Here is a 14,806-nt window from a genome sequence, read left to right on the forward strand (position 1 = left end):
CCAGACATGGGAACAGTGTCAAACACCAGACAATGGGCCAGAAGAATGAACCAGGGGGAAAGGACACCAAGGTATATCAGTCATCTCTTCCAGGAGCAACTGGGGCAGACTGCACAGCTGACAGAGTGCGCTCGGCGGGTTTAGAGAGTGACTCACGCCTCACTCCGGATCTCTGTGATAGCATGAAAGGTGCTGGTGCCACTCACTGCTGATGAACTATGACAGCTGGCTGGGATCCAGGTCACTTGGATTTCATTCACTTCTTCTGCCAGCCAATGGAAGAGCCTTAAAATAGGAATGCTCCTCATTGCATCCCCTTTCACTTTTATATATATATATAGTTCTTCACTGTAGTACCTCATTTGCCCTTATCCACGAGGTCTTATGACTGGCTGTTTCGGGTAGCTCAGATGCTCAGCCAATCAGCAGCACAGAGTCATTCGTAGACTGCCACAAACTGTGAAGTGCCAGGAGGACGGATTTGCTCTCACAGGGATGTAGCAGGCTTTGAGCATAAACCTGGCATGCTTGGAGAAACTAAGCCATAGGGGATGAGTTTTTATTATTTATTTATGTATATTTATTTGTAAGGGTGCTACATTACAAGTCCACTGATGTTTAATTTAGAGACTTCAAACACAAAAAGAGCACAACAAAACATTTGCTATCAAAACATAACCCTCTACTGGATTGCTAATTTGTCAATCATTTTGAGAGCGTAATGTTTAAGCCTTCCCGTGTATTGGAATGAACTGTTCTCTACAAGTAGGACACCTGTCCATGAATGGTTTCAAAGTAAAAATAAATAAATAAATAAATAAATAAGCACTTTAATAGCCCTCTTTTGAGCACTGACAAAGTGCATGTATCTCAAAGCCTCATTTAGCAAAAGCTCTTTTACAATCCATAAACATTTATATTCCACAGTACATTTGTGACTAGGGTGCGTGTGAGTGTAATGTTAGGAAGCAAAGTGTTGCATAATCACAATGAGCAATAGCATGTAAAAATGTCTGTGGATTATAATTCAATGCAGTATCATTTTTAATAGGCCATTGAGGGTAATCTCAGGGATTCCTACGCAGTAGTACAACAAAAGCAAATGCACATGAAGCAATGGTTCCCTAATCTGGGATAGACCGTGTTCTCGTTACACTAAGAGGCACACACTGAATTAATTACACCACATTGGTCCCGTCATTGAGCTGAATGGCTGACGAGCCTGTTTGGTGGCAAACTTTAACTAGCTTTAACGTCACTGGTACCGCTCTTGAGCTCAACTGGTTGCCAGACTGTTGGCTGTGTGGAATGGGGTGAGGGCGTCAATGGCATTGGAAGGACTATAAGGGATAATTGTAAAAATGTGAAAGGAGCTCATTAAAGAAGCCAACATTTAATATCTTCCAAATGTCCTTACCAGCTTTTGCAACTGAAGGATTACTCTTGGTTTATTTTTTTATATGAAACAATACACAACATAAGCAGGCACCGAATGAGATAGCTAATGGGAACCATACGCGAAGGAAGGGGATGCTTGTGTGGCGCGTCTTATGCCATGTGTCAGGTTTCGGCAGTAGGTCAAAGACTAGTTCATTTTTTATCTCTCTGCTTTGTTGTGTGGGTGTAGTTTAATTGCGGCAATTATATGGCATGGGTGGGGGTGATTCTGTTTTTACTGTACATTTTATAAGCCATGCTCAGGGTGGGCACACCATCTGTACCGCATTTCCTCTGGCGGCAGCAGCAGTAATGGAGCAGTAGCGTATGTACCCATGGTAAATAGACCACGTTAAAATCCACAGTTTGCTTCTGTCTTGAATTAAGTGTACGTTATTTTTTGTTCGGCTGGGAGAGCCCTAAAGGAATACTGCAGGGGCATATGCTTTTAACTACCCAGATTCTAAGCGGTCTAGGGATGCCAGAAATTGCATTCCATTTTTCCTTAGCATTTCTCAGAACAAAATGTCACATCTCCTATTCTTAATTTAAATAACAAGTAGCAGAACTCCAAAAATAAAGTCTTATACCTGCCTAAATTATTCTACAGCTGCATGAGTTTTAAACCTGAATTTGTTCTAATATTTAATAAGCTTAAGTGGAGTCCTGGGGGTCCAAACCCACACGAGGTTTCTTGAATTCCATCCACACTATAGTGGATCTGCTGGTATGCATTGTAGAGTATCACAGCCACATCATTCTTCATTTGCCAGTCCATTTGACTGCTGTAAGTGCACTGACCTTTTAAAATGATTCTCTTGTCATGAGATGTTCGTTAACTATGAGTATGACGGCTCGGCGTTGCAGATGATATCTTTGTATAGACCTACTAGCAAATTGAATTGTTCAAATGCCTTAAGAATGGGCTTCTTCTTGGGAATTTAGTTAAATTGCTTTGACACTTCTTAAAAGTAGGGCAAATGAGATGTTAATATAGAAGTCTCTTTTTTCTGATCCTACTCGATGGTTCTCTGTACCTTTTCAAAAGCACACCTATTTGTCCACACAATATATCTGACCGGATATAACGATATATGCACAGTATCGCACCTTAAGGTCATCAATGCGTTTGCCTGTCAAATATGGCTTAAGAGTATATCTGTCTCCACAAGACAGTAGCAAAACAAAGAGTTTCAAAGCATTTGCATATTCAAAGTCTTGGAACAAAACATCGTCTCTATCAACACTGTTATTTTATCATCTCTGTGTTGTTGTCTGTTCTCTGTGGCAAAGAGTGAATTTATTGTTCGATAATAAAGAGAGAACGATGGAGATAAAGGCCCAGAGATAAACCAAGAGTGGGATTCACTTTCAAAGACATTCCCCTGCTCACTGAAAGCTAACCACAGGCGATTCTGTTCAGCTCTAAACCTTTGTGTCATCACACAGCCTGAGATTAACAAAGAACATTTTCACAAAGAACATTGCTTATGGTGGCTTTGAAATCCCATAATGCCTGCAAATTCTCTGTCAGGCAGGTGTGCTTTTTATTGTACAAAGGGAGGTCTATGTGGAGGGGGGACCTAAGTATTGTGAGACTTAATAAAAGAGCAGTACAAATTTAATTATGAGGACCTTGTGTTATTTTTAATATAAATACAAAAAAGAGAGATTATATATATATGCTTTATGTACTTTATTAAAATCTCAGAATGAAGAACTCAAAAGTCAAGCATATGATGTTTGCCCATGATTGCTGCTGAAATAAATAAATACACACAGAAAAGAAAATGATCCTCTCAACACTACTGAGAAGCAGGATCTCTACTTTCAGTTCCACGAGAAAACCATGACCACTTTTCAGTGTGATCATTTCTAATTATATATCCTCATGCAGTTAGGTCCATAAATATTTGGACAGTGACACAATTGTCATCATTTTGGCTCTGTACGTCACCACAATGGATTTGAAAGGAAACTTTAAGTGTAGACTTTCATCTTTAATTTGAGAGTAGTTAAATCCAAATTGGGTGAACGGTGTAGATATTACACCCATTTGTATATGTGGTCCACCCAGTTTTAGGGGCTCAAACGTATTTGGAGAAACTAACATAATCATGAATTAAATTGTGAGTTTCAATACTTGGTTGCAAATCCTTTGCAGTCAATGACTGCCTGAAGTCTGAACCCATAGACATCACCAGATGCTGGGTTTCTTCCCTGGTGATGCTCTGCCAGGCCTGCACTGCAGCTGCCTTTAGTTCCTGCTTGTTCTTGGGGCGTTTAACACAATTTAATTCATGATTATTTTAGTTTGTCCAAATACTTTTGAGCCCCTAAAATTGGGGGGACCACATACAGCTCTGGAAAAAATTAAGAGACCAGTGCAAAAATATCAGATTCTCTGGATTTACTATTTATATTGTTTCATTCTATAAACTACTGACATTTCTAACAAATTCCCCCCAAAAAATATTGTCATTGAGAGCATTTATTTGCAGAAAATTAAAACTGGTCAAAATTACAAAAAAGATGCAGTATTGTCAGACCTCAAATAATGCAAAGAAAATAAGTTCATATTCACTTTTAAATAACACAATACTAATGTTTTAACTTAGGAAGAGTTCAGAAATCAATATTTGGTGGAATAACCCTGATTTTCAATAACAGTTTTCATGCATCTTGGCATGCTCTCCACCAGTCTGTCACATTGATGTTGGGTGACTTTATGACACTCCTGGTGCAAAAATTCTAGCAGCTAGGCTTTGTTTGATGGCTTGATGACCATCCATCTTCCTCTTGATCACATTCCAGAGGTTTTCAATGGGGTTCAGGTCTGGAGATTGGGCTGGCCATGACAGGGTCTTGATCTAGTGGTCCTCCATCACACCTTGATTGACCTGGCTGTGTGGCATGGAGCATTGTCCTGCTGGAAAAACCAATCCTCAGAGTTGGGGAACATTGTCAGAGCAGAAGGAAACAAGTTTTCTTCCAGGACAACCTTGTACGTGGCTTGATTCATGTGTCCTTCACAAAGACAAATCTGCCTGATTCCAGCCTTGCTGAAGCACCCACAGATCATCACTGATCCTCCACCAAATTTCACAGTGTGTGTGAGACACTGTGGCTTGTTGGCCTCTCCAGGTCTCCGTCTAACCATTAGACGACCAGGTGTTGGGCAAAGCTGAAAATTGGACGCATCAGAGAAGATGACCTTACTCAAGTCCTCTACAGTCCAATCCTTATGGTCTTTTGCAAACCTCAGCCTGGCTCTTCTTTGCTTCTCATTGATTAAGGGCTTTTTTCTAGCTTTGCATGATTTCAGCCCTTCCAATAGGAGCCTGTTTCGAACCGTACTCGTCGCGCACTTCACCCCAGCTGCCGTTTGCCATTCTTTTTGTAGGTCACTTGATGTCTTCCTTCGGTTGTTGAGTGACATTCGAATGAGTTGGCGGTCATCCCCCTGATTGGAGAGTGATTTTCGCCCTCTGCCGGTTTGTGGCTTTGTTGTCCCCAGTGTCTGCTGCTTGACCTTATGAAAATGTCTTTGAAATTTTAAGGATGGAAGCAACCTGACGCTCACTGTATCTCTCTGCCAGTAAAGCCAGAATTGAACCCTTCTTTTCCTCACTCAAAACTTTCCTCTTCAACTCTTTTGGCATGGTCAATAGTTATTTTTTTATTCCAATTACTTTTGATGTACTACTAGCACTGTTTTTGCCATACAGCTGGTCCAATTGCAAGAGGATAGTGATGAACACAGCAGTGGTTTTTATACTTTTCCTTGTTAAATAAGATTTGGTTCAGGTGATCACCTAATCAGTAACTCATTCAGGAAAAGGAGGTGTGCCTGTGTTGGAATTCAAGAGACAATGGAATGCAGTGGCTGCCATACATGTAGAGATGCTGATTGAAGAAAAAGTTGCAGTGGTCTCTTATTTTTTTCCAGAGCTGTATATAAATGTGTGTAATTCCTACACTGTTCACCCAATTTGGATGTCGCTACCTTCAAATTAAAGATGAAAGTCTACACTTAAAGAACATCTTAATTGTTTCCTTTCAAAACCATTGTGGTGACATACAGAGCCAAAATAATGACAATTGTGTCACTGTCCAAATATTTATGGACCTAACTGTATGTCTGAGCAGTTATAATAGCTCTTAGACCGTAAACTCTCTGCACGCAGACAGCAATGAAATTAAACCAGAGTCTATACTCCATAGTGCATGATTTGCAAGATTTAGACACAACTCCACAGCTGCTGATCCACTAGATTTGCATCACCATGTACCACATACTGGTCACTTCCTGCTGTGGTTGACCATGACTGACCATGCCTCCAATCATGGCAAAATACCTAAACTCTCTGGCTTATGGTTTTGACTGACACCACATTTTCCTATTCAGCAGATCTTTGCAAGTGGCCTGCATCATAGGAGTGTCTTACCCAAGGAAAACATACCTTTCCTCTAACCTATCTGACATGCTGAGTGTCAGTTTATCAATGAATGTGGTTTTTGTGTTGGGCTTTCTCTTATACCTTATCTTTTCTCATACCTTATGCTTTACACCCTTGTGTTATTAGGAACACAAAGTGCTTTAGGCAGAGATCACGTTGTCATGCCTTGTTGTTAGAGCAAACAGTTGGCTTAAGAGAAGACAGCAGTGGAGGTCTGACAAAAGATGGCTAAGCTCAGAAGAAATCCCACCAACACTGTAACAGCAACTGCCAAAAATAAATGTAAACTAAATTTCAAACGCCCCATTTCAACATTAATACATAAAATGTGTTTCTTCCATTTATTTATTTCTATGTACTTATAACAATTTCTCCACTTCCTTTCTCTTTTGTATGTCTTTATGTCTATTTCTCCTATCTGACACTGGACTCTGAAGCAAGCATTTTTCATGTTGTCTTCAACACAGTGTTTTTCATCAGCGTAGTGTATCACTGTATGGGAGGGATCTTTGAGCAGATTTCCCGGTTCACAGAAATGAGCTCAGATATGTGTAGGTTGTGTGCACCAGTTGCACAGAACATGTGATGCTCTGTATACCCCCTTAGGCAAATGTTATGTAAATGAAATGGAGATTAACTCTCTTGCATTTTATGAAGCATGAGAAGATTTTCCTGATCCCTGGTATTTTCTGTGAGCAAGAGGAAAACCAGGTTACCCAAAAGGGACTTATTATTGTTATTAATTGATCTGGCTTTTATCCACAGCAATCAAAATACAACTGTGTTTTAAACTTACAAGGAACTGTAAACACATACACAGTGCAAATATTAGTGGTTAAACATATATTTAAAATGCAAGGTGCTACTATAACTGTTAAAGAGCGAAGCAGTTTATAGACTGAAAAGCACAGATGTAGGTTGCATTCTGAATAGGTAAGTCTTCTGGAGGCTCTTGAAGGTGATCAGATATGATGCAGTCTGTCTGTGCCCTGGGTAGCGAGTGCACAACTCTGAGGCAAGGGAGGAGAGTGAGGAGGAGATTGAGCTGGAGCTAAGACGGTGAAGAGAAGGCACAGCTTGCCCTTAGACTCTGGATATGTCTTCAGATCTTTTAACAAAACTGTAGATAAAAACTTAACTAGAATGGCCACAAAGGACTGAATGTCTTTTTGGATAAAGGATTTTTTTATTTTTCAGATTCACATTAACATTTAATACAGAATATGGTGGAGCAACTACCCAAGCTTTGTCTTGGTGTGTTTCTGTATTTGCTCTGTAATCTCTTAAGTCCTTTCCTTAAGTGTCTGTAGGTAAAGGCTCTTTTTGTCCCCTTTTATTTAAAAGTCATTGAATGAATGAATGCTGTTAAAGAACATTCATGTAGTCCTTTCCATGAACTAGAATCAATTCCAAAATTATGATTATTAATCATTTGTTAGAACATGACCCGACGCTCATGTTTTGATTTGTTTTTTAAACAGGAAAATATATTAATTTAAACTGTGCATCTCTGTAAAAAAAAAAAGTAACTGTCATTATTACCGGTGATGGTGGTAACAGTAGTTGTATCTTTATTGGAACTGTTCATTTGAGAAATGTAATATTATTATGTTTCACCTCAGATAAACTACCTTTCACAAAGGGAGAACGTATGTAAATTAGATCAAAATATTCCGCGTCTTGCAAATGAAAGCTTGATTGAATTCCACTTGTTACCAATGGTAACCAAAGATGGTCATGTTATGAGACGGTGGGTTTAGATATATGAAATACCTAGAAAGAATACTAATACAAGATTCAGGAAAAATTTGAGTTAACCAGAGAATAATATTTGGTTGACAATTTGACATCTACTGTCTCAGCATGGTTCAGGATGTTATTTCACCTTGTATATGAATGTATATAGCTGTAAGGGTTATTTACAAATACTCCTTCCAAATGCCTAAAATAGAAGGATGCATATTTTTTACCTGGAGGATCTCTTTGTACAAAAGGGTGTTTGATTTGAAGGAGAAAATGGTTCTTTCTTCTGACATTTTGAATGGCTGGAAAAATGAAATAGCTCACACATTTCCATCCCATTATCCAGTAATCAATTATAACAATTATAATCATTGAACCCTGAGCAGATGACTAGATCATGTGAAATACTAGGATTCCATAAGTAGAAATCAATATGGTGGTTAACATGGCACAACAGATGCTGAGAGATGTTTCCAATAGAAGAACTAAAGTAGCAATAACTGAAGTACAGGGAGTCACTCAGGATTACAACTGGTTACTTGGCAACATTTAGACCATGCTCACTGACACAAAGCAACAAGCAACTCTTTGGAGGCCAGCAGCTGGTGATTTTCACAGTGGAGGTGCACCACTACTTGTGCCCAGTAGAGGCCACACTTACCCTGAATCCTTTTTGATACAATTTCAAATCCAGGATTACTCATATAGGCCCCAGGTGCTCTATATAATAATCGTTATGCTCAGTAGTAGCAGTAGTTAGTAGTTATTTTTTCATACGTTGGTGAAGAGGCATTCATAAAGACATTTCTTTTGAAAAGTGCCTAAGTAATTAGGCATATTTGACAGGATCTGAAAAGGGAATTGTTAAATGTAAAGATACCACACATATATGCACTGCTCCTGAATCCTAAATCTGATGTGTATTACAATGTTCCTGTATGTAGCTGTGTCACCAATACTAGAGAAAATGTAAAATCCTAAGAACACTGTCAAGTCTGATGAATTAGCTTCCTTCCCACTACTACTTGTAAAAGCGGTCTGCTTTCTGTTATCTTCACCTACTTGAGTTATCACACTCACCAGGGACGAAACAATGTGTAGTTTCCCTTTTAAGAATGTGAATCGTAATAAAGGGAACCACAACATGCATTTAAATTAATGTCTCTTAGTTTTTCCAATTTAAATGTTGATACTTATTTTTTTTACAACACATTGATCTTTAGTTTTGTTTAAAACTGACAAGATAGACAGGGTTGTGGAGGTATGTTTCTCAGAGAAAAGCACTGAGGTTATATAGGTAAATATAGGGAGCTGTTCCTTCCCTCATTCAAACAGGAACAACTGTGGTCATAATACCTTTATACATATCTGTTTTTAATACATGCAATAAACACATACTAATAAAACAATAATGTTAATGTCTGAATCCAAAGCCTGCAGCACAGTACGCACTAAGAGGTTGTGAGTGGTTCTCTATCCCCTTGTCCGGTTATGTGTGATTGCTTTAAAGGTCAAATCTCAACACACAGTGGGATCTGAGAGCCGGGGAGGCGACGCTGGCCTGCACTGTCAAAATCATTCCACTCCATTTGCTTCAAGATATATAAAGCTGTGTCTCAACCATTTAAGTTTTTTCTTTAATTTTAAGATTGTACATTTTGCATCACATGCTCATGGGTTGGTTAAGATAAAATCACCCTGACATTTGTGTCATGGATCTAAATCGCTGGCAGTGCTAGAAAGACTCATTATTGACTGTGATGACACAATCAAGCATCCAGCGCAAAGTGTGGCTGCTTGTGGGGATGTTGGGCAATAACAGTGAGTGATGGAACAGGACAACTTATTTCATTAGTCCATTTGATACATTTAAATGTTTATTTAAATGTCTTGTTTAGTTCCAATCACTATTGAACTTACTGTAATGTAAAGAACAAACTCTTGATTTCCTTACAGGGCCTGTATTTAATTGGACAGAATAATAATCTAATTTAGATTATTAGATGAGATCTCAACCTTCGGTACATATATTTGTATTCATAATGTTGTGACTGCCTTTCCTGCCATGTATTGTAAAGTGGTTATTTACAGTCAGTCACTTGCCAAGTCCCTCTGCTGCTTATATTAATACAGCATCTATTGACTAGTAGCGCCACCTGCTGGACTGGCCTGCTTTCCTCATCCATCACCCTTACTGTCACTGATGATTCTTCAGTAAAGCCTTTTAAGGCATATAACAGCCTAGGTTGCTGCTGCATTTTTTTTTTCTTTTGCAGTATGTAGGTTAGTAGTCATAATATGTTTTTATATTATACAATCTGACAGTATGTAGCATAAGGATAAATGGATAAATCTCTTATGCATAATCATACTTTGAATCATTTATTATTATTATTTTTATTTTAAACTTTCTAATGCTCTAAGCCTGAAGCTTTATATGGCTTAATATAAAATTGCATAGTGTGTGTCTGTAGTGTCGTTGGATGGGTGGCCTCTGTACAGTGCACTAGGAAAGCCTAGAGCAGGTCTTGAAGGCCAATGGTACTCAGTGCAAGTGCTCCTAAAACAGTGCTTACTCTGAGAGATATGTGTTTTTGACTTTAATCATGGTGCCATAGGAGGGGTCCAGGGGAAAACAATCGGCTTCAGCAATGTGATCAGCAAGAACACAAGGTCGAGGAAAACGTTTGTGAGAATTCACGTGTAAATTTAAGAACATGTGGAACAGTCACTCACGAATGTCTGAAAAGCTTGCGTGGAAACTCGCATGTGAACACCTTTGTGTGTGTTTAATCAATTAATATATTTTTTCTATCCATAAGGGGGAACAAGAAATATCATGCGTGACCAAAAATGTCACCAAAATCTTAAGGGAGCAAAAAAAATGCCATGTGGGTTAAAAATGATGGTTAACAAAAAGGCCACAAGCAACATATTGCATAATTTGTGACTAATAAGTAGAATTGACTGCTACATTGGTGCATGTTTAAAATTTGATTAGCTTTGTAATATAAATATTTTTTATTAAAAAATATGTGTCGTTTTTGTCGTTGTTAACTACATTTTCTCTTTTTCTTGCGGAACCATAGTTCCCGCAGACGCGTATATTGCGGGAGCACCACCGACACAGTCTAGAGCGTCGTTTCTCGAACTCTATGGTGGATGGTTCTGGTGCCGGTATATCCCACAGTGCATCGCGGTCCTCCTTTCTCTTCCGGTTGTGACTCCGTTCTGGTGGAAGGTAGTGAATTTTCTGGTTTAATGTGTCACTTTTATCCGAAACGATCCTGTAATATAAACAGTAAAATGTAGACCGTGAAAGACAAATAATGCAACGAAGTGTATACAGAATTAAGCCAGTGAAGAATTGAGACAGCAGATCAATGATGATTATTGTTTTAACGTGTAATTCACAAGGTCCCCATGTCTCTTCCTTGCTTCTGCTACTTCTGTGCACATACATCCCAAGTTTACCCGGGTTTCTTCAGCGGCTTAAGGACAATTGTTGGTCTTTTGACTTTATGACGATTCAGTTGTTTTGTAACTGTTCAGTTATGAAAAGTGCAGGCTATGGGTTCCTTTACAGGAGCGCCTTAAAATGTTTACTCTGGGTCTGAAGGATTGTTTCCAATTCTCTTTGCAGTCAAATCTAAAAATGGCGAAGTCTAAGAACCACACCACCCACAACCAGTGTAAGTATATAAAGCAATGCATGTTTGGCCTTTTTTCTTTAAATTGCAGAGCCAAACTCACTTGTTTTCTCGCTCCTCTTCCCCAGCTCGCAAAGCTCACAGAAATGGCATCAAAAAGCCAAGGTCTGACAGATACGAGTCTCTGAAGGGAGTAAGTAGTGTTTGTTTTCTTCATCCATGTCTATGAAATCGTCTCTGAAGCTGCTGTAGGTGTGAGTTTGTCTCCTGGCTTATTACCTGTGAGGGGCATCCTGACGTGTGATTGAAACTCAAGGTATTGCCAGTAAAACCAAATGCAGCTGTTCAGATGCTCTGTAGATGTGTGTTTCTAAAGGGTATCATGTAAATGCAACTGTGATGCAGTGGACTAGTTCAGTGACGCTCATTTGATGGCATGGTTTTCAAGATTAGTTGTTGAAATGTAAACCCAAGCTCTCGGTTTAAGTTGAAATACCTGAATTAGTCCTGTTTACAGAACATGCGTACTGCAGGGATTTATTCAGCTTAGTACAGCTATTGAAATTGTATAGATCAGTCAAAAACTGAAGTTCTATACACTTAAACCATTGCGGAAGAAAGGCCATTTCATTGACTGTATTCATTGTTACCAGTGTCCAATTATTGCATTACTGTTCTGATTGTGATCTTTCTCCTGCCTGAAGTGTGTGGTTTTAATTTTGCTTTGTTCTGAATGGAGATGGTGAGGGGGGGTGGTTGGAAGTGATGCTTTTGGGGCTACACTTACCTTCCCCTCAAACTTTTGAGTGGTTAAAACTTAATACTTTTAAAACCGCTGATGTTTTTAGAATACAGGTTTCCCCAAACTGCAGATTGATCTAGTACATATGGAAATACTTTGCCATCTGAGGCACACTTTAAAGTGGCGTTTTCTATTCCAGGTTGATCCAAAGTTCCTGAGAAACATGCGTTTCGCTAAGAAGCACAACAAGAAGGGCGCGAAGGCCATGGCAGCCAAAGCAAGTGCCAAATAAGCAGCAGGAACATCCCAGAAGCACCAACTCCCATCATTTTTCCTTTCGGACTGTTTTTCACCTGAAGCCAGTTTTGTACCTGAATAAAACCATGGGTTATTGAAAGGAACACTCACGTTCTCATGTTTCATGTGTGTTTAAAGAACATATGCTAGATCTTTGACCTGATGTGTTGGTGGTACGGCGTTTGCGTTTATTACCAGTAGTAGCACTTTCTCTCCATTTAGACTTCCCATGCTTTGGTGTCTTGAAAGTTGTTGTAATTCCTTGAAGTATGTGACTAGCACTGCCTGTTCTGAGTTCATGAAATGCCGCAGTGTCTTGATGAACCCAACCACTGTTTTTGCAGATCCATGCAGCTTTCTCATAGTAATACTGATCAAATTTTACAAAATGTAGTGGGCAAAGGAGGATGTCCTCAGGGTAGTCATGGCAAGGCTTGCCAGCTGGGGGCACTATAATGTGCTGAAACACTACACTCCTTGACTCTATCTTGAATTCTTAGAAAACTACATGTATTTTCAGAAGATTTCAAGTAAGATTCTGTTGGTTATCAACCCAAGTATGTATGTTATTTGAAAATCAGTGTTGAGGGACAGATGTTTTTAAACTAAAGGTTTTTGGTTTTAAACTAAAGAAATCTGTAGCTTTCTCAAAGTGGTTCCACTGAAAAAATCTTCTTTGCAAAATATATTTTGGGGAGATAAGAACAATTTGAAAGTGACAGTTTCTCCATCCAATGGTACATAGTATAGCATAGTGTGCTATACATTTATAATTGAAATTAAAATGTTTGGGTTCAGAGATGCACAAAAATGCTGACCTATTTTTCTTAACTAAGGGAAAATCATGTGAAGGTTTATTCAAGTACTGACTTACTGGAAAAATACAGTATGATCTGTAAAGCTCTGTATATTAGTGCTATTAGAGTTTTTTGTACCTTCTGTCAAAATCTGATGCATCTCATCAAGTGTGAGGGTGCAGATGTGCTGGATTTAAAGTGGATTTAGCAGGGTTTTGATTCCATGTGCTACAGTTTTCTTGGTGTGAGTTTCTGATTATTAAGTCTCAATCCAAGCGATATGATGTGAATAAGTTATATTTCTGGAGAGGCACAGAGTCATGGCAGGGGAGATAACACTTGTTTAAAAATAACCCTGTCCTGTAAAGATCAGAGTGATTAAAAGGGAGTGGTTTCTATCTGCCTTAAAATCTCAAGTGAAAAAATAAGATCAGGCAAAAGCCAGTTACATCAACGCCCATACATCAACACGCCCAGAGCCTTAAGTACCAGATCTAATCTCTCTTGAAAGGGTTCCCAAATTACATATGGTAATTTAATGCAGTATTCACAGTGCTCCAAAAAGGGTACTTGCTTATCAATGTGTAATTAAAATCTCATCCATTAGCTGAAAAAACATTATGTATATTCTGCTTATCAGTCCTTTGAAGTTTCAATTTAAGGGATTATCTTTATACTGTTAGATGACGTTTTTCTGTTGATAAAGCAAATATGAGAGGACAAATGTGCCGGATTTAATTTTAAGAGTTTGTCTTTAGAAGAAAGAATGAAAATGTAAGATTTAAATGGACAAACTGGTGGTTTGTGTTGTGTTCATTTTAGTGGACCCAAATATATATATATATATATATATTTTTTTTTAATACTGGATTGTAGTCTGTTTGTTAACCTCCTCTGGTTTATAAATCAAACTCATTCCCAAACATGGTCAGTCCACTGTGCAGACATAAATAGCTCCAGCCACACAATGCATTGTGTAACCTGATACAGGCTTTCTAGCTGTACAAGAGGACTGATTTTCTTAACCTCAACTTTTTTGTTACCCCAAAGGTATGAGAAATATATTTTAAAGGTGTTTTCTCTCTCGTAGGTGTAAAAAGCAACAACATTCTCTAAATCAAGCACACCAGATTCTTTGAACCATGAACGTCTCCTCCCAGCACTCTTGTAACTGCACAAAAAAGTTTTTTGCTGTAAAATATATACTTCTGGTACCTCCAGCTGGATTGTATTTATTATGTGGAAGTTGGAACCAAACATTATTGCAGACATATTCACCTGGTTAATAAGATTTTTTATTTTAATTTGCTGATGTTAAGAAACATACAGGGTAGTGTCTGGGAACAATATCTTGGAGTGGAAATAACATAATGCCAGAACTGAGTCTACAGGACGATAAAAATTACTCTTTGATATACATTCCCTTATTGCCTTAATCTCAATTTGGGACAGTGTGAAAATTAGTCATACAAGACATCTGTTAGGAATAAAATGTGTATAACGTGCATCTAATTTTCTTTATACATATGCTAAAAACTTGGTAAATTAACAGCATCATACATTCACAATTACTTTTTCATTATACAAAGGTTTATGTAGCGGTTTATTCTGTTAAGGTTTATGTACTGTGGAAGACTTGGAAATTGCATTCCCTGTTCTCTGTAAAACAAAACATTTATT

The 14,806-nt window shown here is 38.4% G+C and overlaps 1 protein-coding gene across 1 annotated transcript; it reads left to right on the plus strand.

Annotated features, from left to right (window-relative positions):
* Positions 1-10,740: 10,740 nt before the first annotated feature.
* Positions 10,741-12,433, plus strand: rpl29 (ribosomal protein L29). Its single transcript, XM_066697877.1, has 4 exons — positions 10,741-10,881; positions 11,284-11,332; positions 11,419-11,483; positions 12,232-12,433. The coding sequence occupies exons 2-4, from the start codon at positions 11,296-11,298 to the stop codon at positions 12,322-12,324; spliced, it is 195 nt and encodes a 64-aa protein (XP_066553974.1). The 5' UTR covers positions 10,741-10,881; positions 11,284-11,295; the 3' UTR covers positions 12,325-12,433.
* Positions 12,434-14,806: the final 2,373 nt, after the last annotated feature.

Source organism: Amia ocellicauda, chromosome 3 (genome assembly GCF_036373705.1).
Source record: "Amia ocellicauda isolate fAmiCal2 chromosome 3, fAmiCal2.hap1, whole genome shotgun sequence".
Taxonomy (NCBI): Eukaryota; Metazoa; Chordata; class Actinopteri; order Amiiformes; family Amiidae; genus Amia; species Amia ocellicauda.